Consider the following 18,499-nt stretch of genomic DNA (forward strand, 5'->3'; position numbering starts at 1 on the left):
TGTTGATTCGACTAGAATGGACCTATTTATTTGCCTTAACTACAGTTAATGATATGATCACAGAACGAGTATTAAATCCATTTCGAAACGATTTCCGTATTAACCAAGAGTATGTCAGTTGCAGAGAGTATTTGAGTTTTGGTCATGAATCATTGCAGTATTCTCTATTCACACTCATCATATTTATGATCCGATCTAAATCAGACAGTTCAAATCCATCAAACTTGTTCTCACTTATGTCTGTCTACAAATAATTCCTTGATATTTCTTCAAGAAATTTCTACCCTTTACTATTTATTATTAAATAACTATATCACTTATATGAAAGGGTATTTAGTCTTCGGTGCAGCCAAAAAAGATTGTTTTGTTAAAATAAATTAGCTTGTAAAATTGTGTTCTGCTTCTATCCAATACAATATATTTTAACTCTACATTCATGTTCTTGATATCAATTAAATTTGTATCTAAAATTAAATAATTTGATGCAGTCAAGCAATTCACACTTAAGAGAAACCCCATGGCAATAGTTTGCTATCGTCAATTCGATAACAAGATAATTTTGTTGTGTATCCATTCGGATTATCAGTGACAACATCTACTCAGGGGCGAATAACATACATATAAGATATACGCGAGTGACAACTGCAACCGCAACATGACAAACTACGCATAAGCCACACTTCACATATGTCACATAGATATATATGTATATGACAGATTGCTTACGAAAATATGTCTTAAAACAATTACAAAAATAATGCATTTGGCAAGAGTCAAATCTGTGGCCCAAAATCAGGCACGTGCAAATTGAAGAAATCATAATTGACAAGCATGAAAAGCTGAGAAGATGAGCTGCAATGCGAACAGCTCGAACAGTTCGGTTCGCGGCGAATCCAGCTCAAACCTCTATCAATGATCTGATTGGGGCTGTTTCGTCGCATCCAACGGTTGTTCAAGTTCGCTTACCTCGCAACAGGCGAGGGGAGGGTGGGGGGATGCTCTCTCTTACGCTGCAAACTGATTGAAAGGCCGGTCCATTGACTGACGGGCTGCCTGCTCGGACAGAATGCCCAAACAAAACTTCTCGCTAAGCTGTCGACAATGACGACGACGGCGACGACGACTCGTTTTGGAAAATTATTTACATATATATGCAGCTGTAGATGCATCTATACACTCAGAAAAATAAGCATGCTCGAAATACTAATTTAAATGAAATATATTTAAGTCTTGAATAAACATAGTAATGCTAGAGATATGAGGCTTGGCCTAGTTATAAGAAAGGACATTAAAAGAATTAGTATAGTAGAAATAAAAGTTTAAGTTCGAAAAGAAAATTCTTGAGTTGTGTTTTTGGGAATTTTGGGATTTAGAAAAAGGAAAAGATACTTAAGCCTTGACAGTTTACAGCAAAACTCTCTTTGTTTTTCTCCGAGTGTACACACACACACATGTACACATATATATGTTAGGTAGTTATATATTTTTTTTTCTGCGGTTGCTGTTGTTTTTTTTTTTGTTTGTTTGAGTAGGTTTTCCTTGTAACATTTGCCGTTACGTGATGGGACTCGGGGGAACTCGGATTCGGATTCGGGCTGGGACTGGGACTCGACTTAACTCGACTCGACAACTTGTCGGCCCACTGTTTATGTTTTATTAATTATGCCAGCAGCAGCAGAGGCAGAGGCAGCAGGTAAGCCCGTGTCGTGCCATGAAGATTTGACTAATGTGAACGAGCGCGCCTTCAGCTTCAATTTAGTCGTTAAATATTTAGATTTCTTTTTTGTGTTTGTGGCTCGGCCAAGCAACAGGAAGGAATCAATTGGCTTCCCAACCCCCTCCCCTCTCCCCTAGCGAGACGAAGCTGGCGACGACTGACTTCCTCCAAAGGCCTCACAATATTCCTTTTGTTGTTGTGTTTTTTTTTCTTCCATTTTTTTTGCTTGCTGCAATTTACAATCGGAAATTGCCGACGGCGCGCTATAAAATTGCCGTGTGCCTTATGAGTCAGAGCGCCGCGAGCGCAACAGGTAAACGATTCTTGTGGCAATTGCTACCTGCCCTGCCCTGCCCTGGCCTGCCCTGCCCTGCCTTGTAGTTGACTTGGTCTCATAAACACATTAAGAAACAATTAGCGGCAGATTAGCGCAGTGCTTGGCCATTTTGCTCTATGCTCATTATTCGCTGAGCGGGTCTTTTCCCAAGCGGCATCAATCGCTTTCGCTTTATTGCCCTCTGCAACTGATAAGCGGCAGCGCATTATGTATGCACACACACACACACATGTGCATGCATGCATGTGTGTGTGTGTGTGCATGTATGCGTTGTTCGCCGCAGCTCTTTGACTTGCGGCGATAACCAGACAGAAGGGCTAACTAGACACGCACACACACACACACACGCGCATAAGCATGCATGCATGTGTGTGCGAGTTCGCCGCAGCTCTTTGACTTGCGGCGATAACCAAGCAGAAGGGCTAACCCAGGCCGGAAATGCAAGACTCGAGTCGCTTTGTCTGCAGCTGAAAATGACCAAAAAAATACATATACAACTGTACATATATAAATGTATGTCTATATATATATATATATAAGTTTATCGGACAAGAAGAGCACTTAAAGTGAAAAGTGAAATGTCAACTCATTGTCCCAGGGAAAAGTTGAACAAGCCTTTGATTAGTGGCCGCCATTTCGGTTCACATTATGCACATAGTTGAACAGCATATCGAATTTCGAATTTCGGACATCGAATTTCAAGTTCAAAGCAAAGCTCACAAAATGCAGTCGAAATCAAACGAAAAGCGAAAGCATGTCCGTAGTCTACATACTCTATCCATATCCCAAATAAAATATGATCACATAAATAAAGCAATTAGAATGTAACAGTTTAAAAATGAAAATATTAAATTAATTAAATTTATAGTATTTGCTAGAATAAATTGTTGTTATTTAAACAAATTTTAATTAAAGCAAAAAATTAAAAAATCATTTAAAACAAATATACCCAAGTAATGCTTGTCTTAAATAAAGTTTGCTTCTCGCAAATAGAATATTTTATTAAATGAAAAATGACATCATTGGATTCGCAAAAAAGCCAATGAAAGCTAAAGTGTTCGTTCAAGAAAGGGTACGCTTTGACGTAAAGAAAATGCGAACTAAAAGTATTATTAATAAATACTTTCTGAATGAACTCAAAAATGACGACTTCAGCAAATAAATTGTATGTGTGAATATGCTCTGTTATGTTCATACTCATCAGATTCTTAAAAAACAGTTCGAGACTTCTGAAAAAGTATGATAATACACATAGTAATACAATGTGAACTCATATATAAAGCAAGGATCTTGTATTTCTGGACGTATATGTAGATCGTTGTCTAGATTATGAATATATATGAATCGGAACTTTAATTGAAAAATTGAACAAATATTATTTCAATATATATTTTTTGAATTTGTCGCATTCAATTGACTGAATGTAGCACATTCTATAAGAGAGAGTGATAATACCTCCTGCGGGTAGTGTATAAAAGAGGCTCGAGCAAACCAAATTACGTCACATAATTACCACAGGTGTGAGTAAATATGCGCATATTAAATGAAGAAAGACCAAAACAAACAAATTTGGCAACTGAGTGTGCTATAAAGTGTACATTACGGAGAGTGTAAGTGCCTGTTACATAGAATCCATTAGGCGAAAGAAACAAAGAAAGCCGCACAAAATCCAACAAGGTGATAAAACGTAGGCTTCAAGTGGCAACCGACTCACTCTCTCTCTCTCTCTCTGTCGCTCTCTTTGCCCATGGCCTCAATCCCTATTAATTGCTGGCACTCGTAGGTTTAATTGTCAAAACTTGTTGTCAACTGTTTGCCGACTGAGACGCTGTCAGCACGCGTCAAACTTGGCGGATGTGTGTCACAATATTTAAATTTGTAAATTAGCGTAAACTGTTTTAACGCCAAAAATTACCCGCAACGGCCGCCGGCCCCGCCCCTGGGCTTGCCCAATGTAATGTAATGTATGTATGTACATAAAATGTCGGGGCCAGAGCGAGCACGTATTTACCGTACGTGCGAGTGTGACCAGTCATGCAGCGGGTCAGCAGGCTTTAGTGGGCCAGTGGGCTGGTCTCATTCATCCCGTTTCCGAACCTGGTCCCATTGACGAAATTGAGTTGGTCTGGCTTGTTGTATATGTTTGCACACTCGTACGAGTGTGTGTGCACAACATTTTACAACCCCTTGCCAGCTTGTTGACGCGTTATTAAAAAGCCATATAGACAAACAAACAAACAAACAAGCTGCCAGCAATGAAAGCTTTCCAGTCAACTGTTGTGAACGATGGGCGATGAGTGGGCGGTGCAGCAGACGTTGGTGGGAGACGGGCAGCGTCGTCGATTGTTTTCAAGTATTTAAGTACACACACACACATACACACAAGCACGCACTCTCACATATATGCAGTAGCCATACAAAGCTGAGCATGGGCTGTCTTGGTCCTAAATAAGCAGACGCTCTGCCTCCGCCTCTGCCACTGCCGCAGCGACGTCGCTGCTGGCGCAGCTGGAACTCTGCCACTGCGATCGGCGCTTACATTAGGCAACAGGTTATTGCAATTCAGCGAAAATAACGGCGACCGAGACGACAATGCGACGTGGTGGAAGCCAAGCCGACAAAATATAAAAAATATATGTATATATATATATGTGTAAGTAGCTTCCAAAAATTGAATACACTGCGCCAAAATTTCATGCATGCGCTCAAAAAATGCAAGCCACATACATGTATGTGTGCAATTAAATGTGCCTAATGCCAGGGAAATTTGCATTGAATTTCCCACAGAGCACACAGCACTCCATTGTGTCGGACAGTGTAGCAGGGTTTTAAACTCAACTAACTTAAGACTAAAATTCTATTTTTAGAATATTAATATTAATTTTTATTTAGCCACCCTTAAGTTAGAAAACTTTATTATAAATTTAGATATTTGTGTATAAAAGTCAATGGGAAAAGTTTGAAATTCCTATTTTTTTTTTAGAATTGAAATTTCCCATTCTGAATATAACTTAAAAAATTTAATTGTTACAAAATGTCTGAAGAAATACAAGGGACAAGGTATAAGAAAAATCTTAAAGAGCATTTTTAAACTCTGTTATGGACTAAATATGCATTTGAAAAGTAATTAAAAGTTTAAAAAATTTTCTATTAATTATAGAATTGGCTTAAGATTCTAAATAATTGAGCTTGAATTTTTTTCTAGTGTTCGTCTAAAAAATGTTGTTGACCAGTGTAGCTGAAGCGTTGACACTTTCTGAGCATAGGCTCCCTTTCAGTGGCTTTTGCCATAATTAAAAAACTGCCATGGCATTTTGCCAACTCATTGGACAGGGGCAGGTAGTGGAAAGGGGGAGAATGGGTGGGGAGGCTAATTGAATACAAGTATTAAGCGCAGTGTAGAAAAGTAGACGCTCAACGCTCGAAGGTAGCGCGGCGTCCGGATGCGCCGCACAGGTAAGGCACACGACATGCAGGTGGCTTGGCTTGGCTGGGAGCTTGGCGCTCGGCGTGAGTAACAAGCCCTGCGACTCGACGCTCGGCGCGCAGTCGATAAAACACATTCGAATCGAACGTTCGCAGCGCGCGCGAGACGACGACGGAGACGACGGAGACGGAGACGACGGCGGATACGGCGACGACGGAGACGGCGATTGCAATTCTCATTGATATCCATTCATGCGAATATATATATATATATATATATATATTGCGCGTGCTTTTCTGTTATTTGTTGTTTTTGTTTTGAAAGTTCCGGCCGCACTTTCTTTCGATCCTTTGGCTGGCTTTCATTTTCGCCCGTTCGAACCGGTTCGTGGCTTAACCGTTTTATTACCTAATCCCGGTTTCATGTAATCGCCATTCTGGCAGCATGAGATCGCCGCGTCTGGAGCTCGTCATGCTGGCCCTGCTGCTGCCCCAGGTGCTTGCAACGATACGACACTCGCGCGAAATTATTATCACAGATGCGGTAGGTGCTGCGGCAGGTGTTGGACAGTTGCTGGACAGAGGTGGGCACAGGTGGGCTTTGGGGCAAATCCCAAGCTGTGTCGTGTGCGGAATTTCTAATTAATTGAATGTCACAACGCACGCGTCGCGTGGCCTCCAAATGTCAAACAATAAATGTGCCAACTGTGTGCATGAGTGTGTGCAGGTGTGCCAATGTGTGTGTGTGTGTGTGTGTGTTTGGCAAGCTAAAAGAGAGTGCGTCTCACTTCCTGGCCATGTTTGTTCCTCGACTCGTTGCAGGTGCGTCGCATCCAGCACGACGGCTACAACGTGGAGCGGCACACGGTGATAACAAAGGATGGCTACGTGCTGACCCTGCACCGGATACCGCAGGTGCAGCTGGAGGCGAATGGCACGCTCTACACGGTGCTGCGACGACCTGTGGTCTTTCTGCTCTCCGGCCTCTATGCCTCGTCGGATGTGTGCGTAGGCTGATGATCAACCGCCTGATTCGATGCCAACTGATATGTTCCGTGCATTTTGCAGGTGGCTGCTCAACGGGCGGGAGGATTCGCTGGCGTATTTGCTGTGGCGCGCCGGCTACGATGTGTGGCTGGGCAATAATCGTGGCAACATCTATTGCCGCCGGAATCTCTGGCTAAATACGACGGAGCGTGAGTTCTGGAACTTCAGCTGGCACGAGATGAGCGTCTACGATATGCCCGCCCAGATTGACCATGTGCTGCGCTCCAGCGGCGTCTCGAGCATGCATTTCGTGGGCATCTCGCAGGGCGGCACCGTATTCCTGGTGCTCAACTCGTTGCTGCCGCAGTACAATGCGGTCTTCAAGACGGCCACGCTCCTGGCGCCGGTCGCCTACGTGGACAATACGCAAAGCGGCTTGGCCAAGATCATTGGACCGATATTGGGCACACGCAATTATGTCTCCAAAATGCTTGAGGGCATTGAGATGTTCTCGACGAACAAGTTCTTCAAGAAATTTCTCTCGATGACCTGTCTGGACAATGAGAAGCCTTTGGTGTGCATTACCCGGCTTTGGCCGGCCGTTGGCTATGATACGCGCTTTCTGAACAAAACCCTTTTGCCGGATCTGATGGCCAATTTTCCGGCGGGCGGTTCCGTCAAACAGCTGATGCACTACTTCCAGGGCTATGTGTCCACCAAATTCCGTCAGTACGACTACGGCCCGGAACGCAACTGGCTGCACTATCAGCAGCTCGAGCCGCCGGAGTACCCACTCGAAAATGTCAAAACTCCGGTCACTATTTTCTTTGCGGAAAACGATTACATTGTGGCGCCGGCTGATATCTGGCGCCTGGTCGCGCGTCTGCCCAACGTGGAGGCCGTCTACAAGGTGCCCCGAAAGCGCTGGAATCACTTCGATTTCATCTGCGGCCTCGGCGTGCGCGAGTACATCTTCGACAACATTGTCCTGTCCATGAATCGATACGAGCTGCGCCGCCGGCGACGACGACGCTGATAGAAACTAAATGCCAGGCAGCTGGAGCCACAACTTCTACTAGTGCCAAATACTTAGAGCTTAGTATATATGTTATATTTAGTATATATGTATTATGAGTCCATGGCTGATACCCAAGTTGTTAGCTGCGGATATGCGTACTGATTAATAAATATTTTATTTATAGTTGCGATTTAAAGGCCTTTCCCTAGAAAATCCGAAATTATTTCATTTCATTTCATTTCACTTCAATTCATTTTATTTCATTTCGTTTCATTTCATTTCATTTCTTTCACTTCAATTCATTTTATTTCATTTCATTTCATTCCATTTCATTCCATTTCATTTCATTCATTTCACTTCGTTTCATTTCATTTCATTTCCCATAGATAACAGATTTTTTCTCCTAAAAATTTCATTAAGCTCTCCCAAATAATAGTTCATAGGATCCTTATCGTACAGGTTCTTCTGGATACCTTTTATTTTTATACCCTGGATCCATTGAACATGGGGCATACTGTTGTGTTGGAAATTGTATGCAACATGGAGGATAGGGAGCTGACTGAACTCCTTTTAACAAATTTATGTAACAGGCGGAAGGAAACATCTGCTAGTATATATATTCTGAATCTATCCAAGTCCGTCCATCTGAAAAACTTTAAAGACTCTTCAACCATATCTCAGAAGTACAAAGTGAATCGGCCTTATGAATAAGATAAGTAATATTGACGAATATCGGCAAAGAAATCCTCAAATCAAATCGTGTTGACTAAGAACTATAACTATAATAATATGCTGATCATGAATACACATACTAAATTTAGTCGGCGATGTTATCCTTTGTTGATTGTGCACGCTTCCTCCTTAAATGATCCTTTACTAAAGATGAGCATTATTTAAATGAATAAGTGCTTTTGGATTATCGTCAATCCATTGAAATGATGCGAGTTTTGGAGTTGTCTGTTTGTGGTTTATCTATATTTACAGGCCGCATTGATTTGCTTATTGAATCCTTCTCTATGCTATTTACACAATTTGTTGCCTAACTGAGTGTACTGGTGCTTATCTTGAGCTCGATGTAACGATGCAGGATCAGCGCCTTTTTGCTCACAATCGGGTGGGTTAGGGTAAGCAGCAGATTTTTGGCCGCCTGAAAATCGTTCTGCAGTGCCAGAGCCACGGCCAAATTGTATCGTACAACGTTCTGGGCGGCATCCAGGGACTTGAGCTGCCAGTCACGTGTCTCCAGATCCAAGGCATTCAGCGTGCTCACAAAGGTCGGCTCCAGATGGTCGCGTGCCTCGCCGGATCTGTCCATCATCATTAAGGCCTCGCCCGCGTACATGTGGCCCAGCAATCTGTGGGGCAAGGCAAAAGGAATTAATATGTACTCCGAAATAGAGAATGGAGTCGCGTACTTGTGTGCATCGGAGAGACGTTCGCTCTGCAGCAGCTGCTTGGCCATTTCCAGTGCGGTAACATGGTCGCCCAGGCGCAACGACACAAAGCTGTGCGCCGCATAGATGGCGGCCAGCATGTTCTCCAGCGATTCGAGGCTAATCGGTTTCGATGGGTTGCAAAAGTTATTGTCCTGTTGCTGGCTCCACAGCTGCTGTGCCGCATCCTTCTGTTCCAGCGACTCCTCCGGCGAGTTGGCCATAAAAAAGTTGGCCTTGTATTGCAGCGTTAGGGTGAGAGCGCTTCGCAGGCACAATGCGGCAAATTCAAGCGTCGGCTCTGGCACGGCTGTCGAGTGAGCTCTGCGGGAATGACAAATGGTGAGCACGTCGTTTCGAAGGGGGGAATCGCTGGCTACTCACCCATATGGCTTGGAACCCAGCGAATTCATGACATTCTCTATCGTATGGCGCTCCTTCCCGAGTAGTTTCTGCTAAGTAAAGCATGAAAATCAACTGAAGAAATGATTCAATAAAGTACGCTGCATTACCGCCTCGTGCTCCATGATGCAGGCTTCGGCCATGCGGAACCACAGACGTGGATTGCTGTGATATTGCTTGACGGGCACCAATAGGCAGTGGAACGCCTCCTTGGGTCGGCGCAGATGCAGCATGGCAATGCCCAGATTGTACATAATCTCGCACGAACGGGCCGAGCTCATCGTCTGCAGCGTGCTCTGCCGCAAATTGGCCGCCAGCTGCTGATCGAAGCGCAGCGCATTCTGGAAGAACTTGGCAGCAATCGCATAATGGCGCACACGCAAATGGATGACGCCCATGTTGTTGGCGATGCACGTGCTCAGCTGCGGCGTCACGGTGCTGAAACGAAACAAGGAGTCAGATTGTGGATTAAAACAGCTGGACCAGCTGCTTACCCGGCCTGGGTGCACTCATCGTTGATGCGCATCAGCTGCTTGGCAGCCATCTGGAAGTCTTTCATGATGTAGTACTGCTGCGCCTTGAGCGCCGCAAATTGCGGCGTGCCATCCTCGGTTATGACGACGGGCTTGCGATTGAGCACGTGCGTCAGCAGCTGCAACAGCTGCAGGCTGCTGCCACTCTCGCCCGCAACGCGCGTCACACTGTTCTCCAGAGCAGGCGGCGCATTCGAAATGCCCGTCGACCCAGAGGCGGCGGCAGCTGCGGCTGTTGTTGTCGTCGCCTCATCTGGGCTGCCGCTGGGACTCGGACTGGGCGCACTGGCCACCAGATTTAGCTTATACTGCAAGTAATCGAGAAATGCCTCGGCACGATTCAGCTGATTGGTGGCCAGCAGCAGCTGCAGCTGCAACGTGGCAACCAGCGCGGCCATTTGTTTCTCCAGCGCCTCCAGCCTGGCCACCAGCGGCGCCAGTCGCTCCAGCGCCGTGCCGTACATATGCCGATGGTAATAGATCAGCGCCTTGTTGTAACGCGCCACGGTCAGAGCGCTGCCCGCATGCTTCAGGGAGATGCCGCCGTTGGGCTCGCCCGGCGCCGGCTTGGAGTCGGGCAGCTGTTCCAGTTCCTGCAGCAGCGCCTGATGCTGCGTGCAGCCGCTCTTGTAATAGTTGACCACCGCTCGATTGTGGCGCAAAATTAGAGCGCTGCTCTCACCCTTCGTTTCCAGCTGCTGTAGAAGCTCCAGGCAGCGGTCATATTCGCAACTGTTGGGCGGGAAATTATAATAAAATGAATGTGCACATGCAAATGGTGTGCGGCACCTACTTGTTGAACTGTTCGTGAGCCTGGCAGAGCAGATTGTAATTTTCATCATCGCTGTCTTGCGTTTTTGTCGGAGAATCCGCAGTGTCCATGCCAAAAATAAAAAACAAAAAAACCAAAAACACACACATGACAACCCTATACACACATGCAGCTATATCGGCACTATGGCCGTCTCGCTCGCACGCCTCTTGCTGCAGCCCTGCGCACAGTGGCTGCGCCAGCACAACGCACGCACGCACGCAATAATGCACGCTCCACATTTTTGGCAGCATTTTATGCAAAATCTATTTAAATTATTGCAGCAACGTTTTAAGCAAACAAAAAATATACAGGTCTTTGTCAAGTTATATGCACAATTTTGAATAATCGAATTGATCAAAAACTACCAAATATTATCATTCGATAGCAATTTAATTGTTGACCAATTCAAAATTTAAAGAGTTAACCAAAAGGCAGAAATTTTATTTATCTAAAATCAAAGTAAACCCATTTTCGAGACTTTCAAATGGATATTAAAGAATACAAAAACAGTTGCTGCCATAAAAATATAATGGGAACTTAAGCGTGGATTGAAAGGCTGAATAAGTTTGCCCATGATCAGAAATTTCCCCTTATTTTAGGAATTTCAAGAAATCGAATCTTATCAGCAAATGTCTGCTGCATAAGTTCCCGGCTTTTGCGATAGATCAGTTTACGAAGCTTTAACACTTACCCTAACACTTTACGGAACATCACTTTTTTAAAATTTAAAATATATATACATAAAACTTTTTACACATTAGCTTTTGTTAAGTGTATATTGTAATGTGATATTTTCTAAAAAAAAAAAATAAAAAAAAACACACATCTCGAATAGCTTTGCGCTGAGTGCTAAGGTTTAGAAAAAAGGGAATTTGTTTTTTTTTTAGTAAAATACATGTATTATTATTGGAATTATGTTTAGGTTGATTCGAAGTACAATACACATATTAATTACTAAAATGATTCAAAAAAATATTCAGTAATTTGCAAAACAGTTGCAACTGTATAATTATATATAAATGTATTACTAATCCATGGAGTTGGAGGGTAACTTTTTGCGTTTGCTGTTTGCAATTTCAAACTCAATAATTATTCAAATTTCATACAACGACTAAGGGTAGGGAGATGGGGATGGGATTGGTTGATGGGGGAGGGGGAGAAGGACTGTGCTCGCACGCGGCTTCGAGAAAAAGTCCATTACTGAGCGTTTGTCCTGGCCCAATTGACGGGCCACGGAATGAGACGAGGACCAGACCAGTCAATGCCGGAATTATGCATGTATTATGTACACTATTAGGTAAATATTTTATATATATATATGTATGTATATATAGTATATTTTGTATTGTATGTATACCGTTGCATATAAACAATTTAATTTAGCAATAAAAAAATCCCAATAGTTCAACTAGAGCGCGCTCAACATTAACGGAGCCACAATGTCCGCTTGCTTTGGCCAAAGAAGCGGCTGCAGTTGCCGTTGTTTTCATTTTTTTTAACATCTATTACTTTGTTGGCTAAGCGCACACAGATACACACACACACACACACGCACAAACACACACACACATACAACACACGGTCGGATTTTGCCAAATCGGTTTCGTAATCTTTCTTTCTTTCCTTCTTAAGTTTTTTGTTCGTTCGAGTTGTTTCTTCATTGCATTGCTATTTGTTGCTATCTCCTGGTCATCCGCATCCGCATCCTTATGTGTTGCGTATCTTGCCGGGCACATAGTTCTTGTCGATGACATTCTCCTGCAGGAACATGTGCAGGCAGCGCTCGTTCTGCGCCAGCGGATGTCCGGCTATCTTATTGATGAACGCCTCCAGGCCCTTTCTTCGCTCCTCGATGAAGTTCTCGTCAAAGAGACCCTCATCGCCGCGGAATGGCATCTGTCGCTTCCAGGCCTTGCCCGGCAATGGCGGCACCACAATCTGCAAAAATATATTTTGAATTGCGTTTGCATTAAATACACAATATTCGTTACCTTGCTATCGCGTTCCAGCTCATTTCTTAGCCATTCAAAGTCGCTGTAGCGACGTCGCACGCTCGACTCCTTCACCTTGAACACCGGCAAGTTGGTCTGTCGCAAAGTAAAAATATAATTATTATTTACTTAAAGCTCATTTAATTCAGGCCGCTTTCAAATATATATATGCACATACATATATATAGCACGCATATCATATTTTCATATCAGCGCATGACTCAAGGGTATATTAATGCTATCCGAAAATCGGGCACAAAGCGGACGCACACAATGCAACCCGGAACGCCTATTGTTATACCCTGCATGCCAATACAGAATGGGTATACTTGGAATGCCTACGGTATTTGTTTAGTTTTCTTCAATTGGCTTTTCTTCATGTTTAGCTCAGGCAACTCAGACAGGGTATCTGCTAGTCGGGCACTTACGCTGCAACAATTTTGTTGTGACTAATAATTATCGCTTAGCTTTAAAGGCGTATCAAGCACACACAGCGTCCACCAGCATATATATATATATATATATACTCTCACACACACACACACGCATACGAACAGTTACTTTATCAACAGTTTTGGCACTTTTTTTTTTTTTTTTGCAAGCTCAGTCCGCTGTCATTTTGCATACATGTTGCACCCCACCCCGCCAGCGACCCCTAACTGTGGATGCTGTTACTCACCCTCATGCGCACTTCGTAGTCGGTGTAACGTTTCTTGCCCGCCGCCATGGTTGTCAACGGATTGACCACGTCAATTTCGAGAAAATTTGCGGGCACAGCATACGCATCGTCCAGCGTTTGTTTTTTAACGTTGAGACGGCGTGTAGCGTCGGCGGTGCCGTCGGACTCAACCATCATAATGCTGCAATCTGCTGCTGCTGCTGCTGTTGCTTACAGAGTATTAGACGCAGGCACGCCCCTTTTGTGGTCAGTCTCTGCCACGAAATGCCGCAGCGACCGCTTTGGCTGCAATGCAAATAAAATAAAGACACACACACGCACACGCACGCACACAAGAAACGAGTTTTTTTGTATTGGTCGCACGGTTGTGTAGCTGTCGTGGTCTTTGCTGCCTAGCTCTATCTCTTTGTGTGCTGCCGCTGCAGTTGTTCTGCTTTTTTTTTATGCGGGCGGTTTTGATTTATCTAGGTAAGTGTAGCGAAATTTCAATAGATATAGCCACTCTCAGTGTTAATTGTACACCATGTTCGTTTTATACCGCATTTGGTCGTGTTGCCAGTTGTTAACTAGTTTAATTTAATTAATTGTACATAAAAATCACTTTCTACGCTTAATTCAATAATGACACTAATGTGACTAAAAATGCCAGCATAGAGTTGCTTCTGGAAAACCAGGGATGTATTGGACCGATTACTAGTGCTGCGCAACGAAATCCAGATAAATACTGCAAAATACGGTCACACGCAAAGTCATGTGACGGCACGTGACGTCACAATAAATTCTACACAGTTTGACCCGTGTCAGAGTGATTTTTCTTCGTACTTGCAACGACGTCGCAGGCCAAAATTTTGCGTGTGTCGCTCAGTATTATTTGAAACGGAAAAATTGTATGTTGTAACGCCAACTTTGATTGAAATGACGCCTAGCTAAAAATCATGGATTCTAATTAAAACCCATTCGTTTTGTTTGCAGCTCGAAATTTGCTGTGCACTTTTCAAGGTAGAAGCAGTTGCGTATAGACAGAAAATTCATTCCGCAAAATGAACGCCGCCCAAGCAACACGGGAGCATGTCCTTGCTCTTACCCGGGACTTCATCTCCCAGCCACGCTTGAGTGAGTACCCAATTGATATTCAATTATGTGACAATAGTGAAAAGTGCATTTAAAAAAATTGTGTTTTTGCTGAACCACAAACAGCAAGGGCATTCGGCCGCCATGACAGTTTGTACGAATCGCAGGCGAAAGCAGAACACGAAACAAAAAAATCAATATAGTGTTTTTTTCAACGTTCCCAGACCCACCCATTCGAATAAACACACACGAAATGTTATAAATATTTTGTTGATAGAACTAGGTTTCCAGCAATGCCAATAAGATCTAGGAAATTCATTGCTAATGAAAATTTTTCGCTGTCACATGACTCGATCGCCGAGCTCAGCTGTTTGCTATTGCCATTCAAAGCGCGCAACCAGAGAGCACCTGACTTGCAAATGGTTGGGCAAGCGACGCGCAAAAGAGAAACAAGCTGCTAAAAACAAATACATTTGATTAAATAGAAGCTATTAGCTATAACTAATATGTTTATAATATAATTGTACGGAATGCCAGAGTGCAGTGATAAAGATTTATTGATTGTAACGTTTGATTGTTTTTATGTAACGCTCATTTCGCATTGCATTTTACGCTGTCTTTCGTTATCGTTTCTCTTTTGCCCAATATGCAGCTTGTGCCTGACACAGCAGCTGCTTAACGGCAGTTTGCCAGTCAGCTGACTACTTAACCCCCAAAGACTCACTATGATTTTTTGACGTTCGCTTTCTTATCGGATTCTTATTAGCAACCACTTGTGTGCCGCTTTGCATTCATGTGAGCAGCGTTATTGTAACCTAAAAAGATGGTTACAAATGAACAAAAAAAATTAATTTTTTTTTGTGTTTATTTTTCTTTGTTATCTAAATAGCGTACAAGACTGTGTCTGGTGTGAATGGTCCCCTGGTCATTCTCGATGAGGTGAAATTCCCCAAGTTCGCCGAGATCGTGCAGCTGCGTTTGGCCGATGGTACCTGTCGTTCCGGTCAGGTGCTGGAGGTGAGCGGCTCCAAGGCCGTTGTCCAGGTCTTTGAGGGCACTTCTGGTATTGATGCGAAAAACACGCTATGCGAGTTTACCGGCGATATTCTGCGCACGCCCGTCTCGGAGGATATGTTGGGCCGTGTGTTTAACGGCTCTGGCAAGCCCATTGACAAGGGTCCCCCAATTTTGGCTGAAGATTTCTTGGATATCCAGGGCCAGCCCATTAATCCCTGGTCGCGTATCTATCCCGAGGAAATGATCCAGACTGGTATCTCTGCCATTGATGTGATGAACTCCATTGCCCGTGGTCAGAAGATTCCAATCTTCTCAGCTGCTGGTCTGCCACATAACGAAATCGCTGCCCAGATCTGTCGTCAGGCCGGTCTCGTCAAGCTGCCCGGCAAGTCGGTGCTGGACGATCACACTGATAACTTTGCCATCGTGTTTGCCGCTATGGGTGTGAACATGGAGACTGCACGTTTCTTCAAGCAAGATTTCGAGGAGAACGGTTCTATGGAGAACGTGTGCCTGTTCTTGAACTTGGCTAACGATCCAACCATTGAGCGTATCATTACGCCGCGTCTGGCTCTAACGGCTGCCGAGTTCTTGGCCTATCAGTGCGAGAAGCACGTGCTGGTCATCTTGACCGACATGTCCTCATATGCTGAAGCTTTGCGTGAGGTGTCTGCTGCCCGTGAGGAGGTGCCCGGCCGTCGTGGTTTCCCCGGTTACATGTACACGGATTTGGCCACCATTTATGAGCGCGCTGGTCGTGTTGAGGGTCGCAACGGATCCATTACACAGATCCCCATCTTGACTATGCCTAACGATGATATTACCCATCCAATTCCCGATTTGACTGGTTACATTACCGAGGGCCAGATCTACGTTGATCGTCAGCTGCACAACAGACAGATCTACCCGCCAGTGAATGTGCTGCCGTCTCTGTCGCGTTTGATGAAGTCTGCCATCGGTGAGGGTATGACACGCAAGGATCACTCGGATGTGTCCAATCAGCTGTACGCTTGCTACGCCATCGGCAAGGATGTGCAGGCCATGAAGGCTGTGGTCGGTGAGGAGGCTCTGACGCCCGATGATTTGCTGTATTTGGAGTTCTTGACCAAGTTCGAAAAGAACTTCATCTCGCAGGTGAGAGGAATCACAGAAACATATCTTAATTAACATATATACTGATGCTTGTTTGTAATTTTGCGCAGGGCAACTACGAGAACCGCACTGTCTTCGAATCCTTGGACATTGGCTGGCAGCTGCTGCGTATCTTCCCCAAGGAGATGCTTAAGCGTATTCCAGCCTCCATTTTGGCTGAATTCTATCCTAGGGACTCGCGCCATTAGATTCTGTTTAAAATTGTTTTGTTTTTGATTTATGTCCAAAATTTTGTTTCATTCATAATTTAAGCTGGCGGCGCAGCGTGCGGCGCGCCCCCTTCTGCAATAATCCGCTGTATATGCGTCTATATATATATATACATACATATATACACATTAACTACAATATAAAGCACGAAACGGATATTAATATTGTAATATCTACGTATAAAAATATTTGATTTGTGTATACATAGAGAGTCGAAGCGCAGCCTAAACAATAACTAGTTAAATATTCTCTAATCACTAAATAAGCGGAAACTATTTTAAATATGTGTGTGTTTTAGTAATCAAAAATGTTTAAATATCCTCAAGTGTACATAAACTCAATTAATTGTTCTCTTCTATTCACACTTTAAAGAAAAAACAAAACATGAACATTCACCTTGAAATTTTGTTGCCGACACATCGAACATTTGTTAAAGTTTAACCATTTTATTTGTTAGGTTTTAAGTGTGTGCGCTCTGTAAATTGTTTATTATTTCTTGATCATTATTGAGTTTTGAAATTTATTTCTTTTTTGCATACTGAATCGTAGCATTCCAAACCAAATTCAACAATGCATATTTTATTTTTTATTTTATTTTATTTCGCTTGCTTCGCTTACGCTCTTATTTCGTTTCGTTGAACTTTAAGATCTTAAATATCAGTTCGCACAAGTATTATACACGTTCTCCCCATTTTCTGGACCCGCCCCGTTCCTCGCACTCTGTTCCCTGCACCCAACTATGTGAACGATTTGTACAGCAACTAAACAAAACTAAACAATGAAATATTAAGTGCAAAACTGCTTTAAGTGCAACAAAATGTTTTTAAACAAAAATCTATAAAAAAAAAGAATACATATATATATAATTATATTGATTATTTGTTCGTTTATTGTCCTAAAGCAAATAGAATGTTATCCAAAGTTGAAAATATGCATAGAAAATGTTGTTTGTTGTCCGTGAGAAGGGTTCGTCGGCCGTGTGAATTGGAAAGGGATCCGCAACAGTTGCATTTTGTTACTGCCAAAAATCTGTTTAGCAGCAGCAAGAACAACGCAAATTCAATAAATTTGTCAACACAAACTTATATTTAAATAATATTAATGAGCAAAATTTAATTAATAAATTATGCAAATGATGAGTTAATAAATTACACAAAATTGCATGTTATATATTCATTCAAATGGAAAATAAATCTACTATTACATATTGAATTCTGCTAAATGATTCCGTTATACATTAAAGACGAAGTTACTCTAGAAAATGCTGAAAGAATTCTCCATTGCGATTCCATTATGTGAGGAAACTCACCCGCTCTTGATCTATATTCTCTGGACCTATGTGATCTATGGTAAATGGAGAATGTATGATGTCTTATTATATTTGGTTGTGCTTTAGGGACATGTATTTGCTGACCTTAACGCTACTCAGGGAAAAACTTTCCGTAGCCTCTATTTTGACATAGAAGAAGGCAGAGGCATAAAGTATATATATTATTGAGCAGCAGCCATATCCCTCCGTCCTTCAATTTCTATGCAAAGAAGTCTGTTGCAGGATGTACATGTGTCCGAATCAGCCACATTGGAGCAGGACAGATATCTGTACCAGCTTTTTCTTGGGCATACTTGACATTTACTAGCCTCTCTATGCAATTCTCATAAGCACAAAATCTTATCAGCTTCGGTCGGAAATATTTTTTTTGCCTTTCATATTT

General features: G+C 43.1%; 4 protein-coding genes across 7 annotated transcripts; 2 read left to right on the top strand and 2 right to left on the bottom strand.

Annotated features, from left to right (window-relative positions):
- The first annotated feature begins 4,674 nt into the window (after positions 1-4,674).
- LOC6635078 (lipase 3) lies at positions 4,675-7,698 on the top strand. 2 transcript variants are annotated; one of them, XM_070207636.1, is made up of 3 exons: positions 4,675-4,707; positions 6,303-6,484; positions 6,549-7,698. In XM_070207636.1, exons 1-3 carry the CDS (start codon positions 4,690-4,692, stop codon positions 7,501-7,503), a joined length of 1,155 nt encoding a protein of 384 aa, XP_070063737.1. In that variant the 5' UTR covers positions 4,675-4,689; the 3' UTR covers positions 7,504-7,698. The 2 variants fall into 2 exon arrangements, with proteins under 2 accessions (XP_070063737.1, XP_002058724.1); XM_002058688.4 differs by lacking the exon at positions 4,675-4,707 and adding an exon at positions 5,597-6,024 and having other exon boundaries at positions 6,549-7,697.
- Positions 7,699-8,438: 740 nt separating this feature from the next.
- Positions 8,439-11,447, bottom strand: Not10 (CCR4-NOT transcription complex subunit 10). 3 transcript variants are annotated; one of them, XM_032439486.2, is made up of 7 exons: positions 11,359-11,447; positions 10,647-10,697; positions 9,815-10,585; positions 9,431-9,758; positions 9,303-9,373; positions 8,901-9,242; positions 8,439-8,840 (listed from the first exon to the last, which is right to left on the bottom strand). In XM_032439486.2, the coding sequence occupies exons 1-7, from the start codon at positions 11,376-11,378 to the stop codon at positions 8,525-8,527; spliced, it is 1,899 nt and encodes a 632-aa protein (XP_032295377.1). In that variant the 5' UTR covers positions 11,379-11,447; the 3' UTR covers positions 8,439-8,524. The 3 variants fall into 3 exon arrangements, with proteins under 3 accessions (XP_032295377.1, XP_002058725.4, XP_015024814.3); XM_002058689.4 differs by lacking the exon at positions 11,359-11,447 and having other exon boundaries at positions 9,303-9,370; positions 10,647-10,800; XM_015169328.3 differs by lacking the exon at positions 11,359-11,447 and having other exon boundaries at positions 10,647-10,800.
- Positions 11,448-11,982: 535 nt separating this feature from the next.
- Snx3 (sorting nexin 3) lies at positions 11,983-13,993 on the bottom strand. The gene is made up of 3 exons (XM_002058690.4): positions 13,338-13,993; positions 12,659-12,754; positions 11,983-12,605 (listed from the first exon to the last, which is right to left on the bottom strand). The coding sequence occupies exons 1-3, from the start codon at positions 13,512-13,514 to the stop codon at positions 12,375-12,377; spliced, it is 504 nt and encodes a 167-aa protein (XP_002058726.1). The 5' UTR covers positions 13,515-13,993; the 3' UTR covers positions 11,983-12,374.
- An 86-nt stretch (positions 13,994-14,079) lies between these two features.
- Vha55 (V-type proton ATPase subunit Vha55) lies at positions 14,080-17,718 on the top strand. Its single transcript, XM_002058691.4, has 4 exons — positions 14,080-14,224; positions 14,310-14,450; positions 15,298-16,559; positions 16,628-17,718. The coding sequence occupies exons 2-4, from the start codon at positions 14,378-14,380 to the stop codon at positions 16,763-16,765; spliced, it is 1,473 nt and encodes a 490-aa protein (XP_002058727.1). The 5' UTR covers positions 14,080-14,224; positions 14,310-14,377; the 3' UTR covers positions 16,766-17,718.
- The last annotated feature ends 781 nt before the right edge of the window (positions 17,719-18,499 follow it).

This window comes from Drosophila virilis, chromosome 2, assembly GCF_030788295.1.
Source record: "Drosophila virilis strain 15010-1051.87 chromosome 2, Dvir_AGI_RSII-ME, whole genome shotgun sequence".
Classification (NCBI taxonomy): Eukaryota; Metazoa; Arthropoda; class Insecta; order Diptera; family Drosophilidae; genus Drosophila; species Drosophila virilis.

Excerpts from the sequence above, each read along its gene's own strand:
- LOC6635078 (XM_002058688.4), top strand. The coding sequence starts at position 5,926 with ATGAGATCGCCGCGTCTGGAGCTCGTCATGCTGGCCCTGCTGCTGCCC. Across the intron at positions 6,025-6,302 it reads AAATTATTATCACAGATGCG|GTGCGTCGCATCCAGCACGA; the intron begins GTAGGTGCTGCG and ends GACTCGTTGCAG. Across the intron at positions 6,485-6,548 it reads CTCTATGCCTCGTCGGATGT|GTGGCTGCTCAACGGGCGGG; the intron begins GTGCGTAGGCTG and ends TGCATTTTGCAG.
- Not10 (XM_015169328.3), bottom strand. The coding sequence starts at position 10,774 with ATGTGTGTGTTTTTGGTTTTTTTGTTTTTTATTTTTGGCATGGACACT. Across the intron at positions 9,759-9,814 it reads GATGAGTGCACCCAGGCCGG|CACCGTGACGCCGCAGCTGA; the intron begins GTAAGCAGCTGG and ends GTTTCGTTTCAG. Across the intron at positions 9,374-9,430 it reads GCATCATGGAGCACGAGGCG|CAGAAACTACTCGGGAAGGA; the intron begins GTAATGCAGCGT and ends TGCTTTACTTAG.
- Snx3 (XM_002058690.4), bottom strand. The coding sequence starts at position 13,514 with ATGATGGTTGAGTCCGACGGCACCGCCGACGCTACACGCCGTCTCAAC. Across the intron at positions 12,755-13,337 it reads ACTACGAAGTGCGCATGAGG|ACCAACTTGCCGGTGTTCAA; the intron begins GTGAGTAACAGC and ends ACTTTGCGACAG. Across the intron at positions 12,606-12,658 it reads AGCTGGAACGCGATAGCAAG|ATTGTGGTGCCGCCATTGCC; the intron begins GTAACGAATATT and ends ATATTTTTGCAG.
- Vha55 (XM_002058691.4), top strand. The coding sequence starts at position 14,378 with ATGAACGCCGCCCAAGCAACACGGGAGCATGTCCTTGCTCTTACCCGG. Across the intron at positions 14,451-15,297 it reads CATCTCCCAGCCACGCTTGA|CGTACAAGACTGTGTCTGGT; the intron begins GTGAGTACCCAA and ends TTATCTAAATAG. Across the intron at positions 16,560-16,627 it reads AAAAGAACTTCATCTCGCAG|GGCAACTACGAGAACCGCAC; the intron begins GTGAGAGGAATC and ends AATTTTGCGCAG.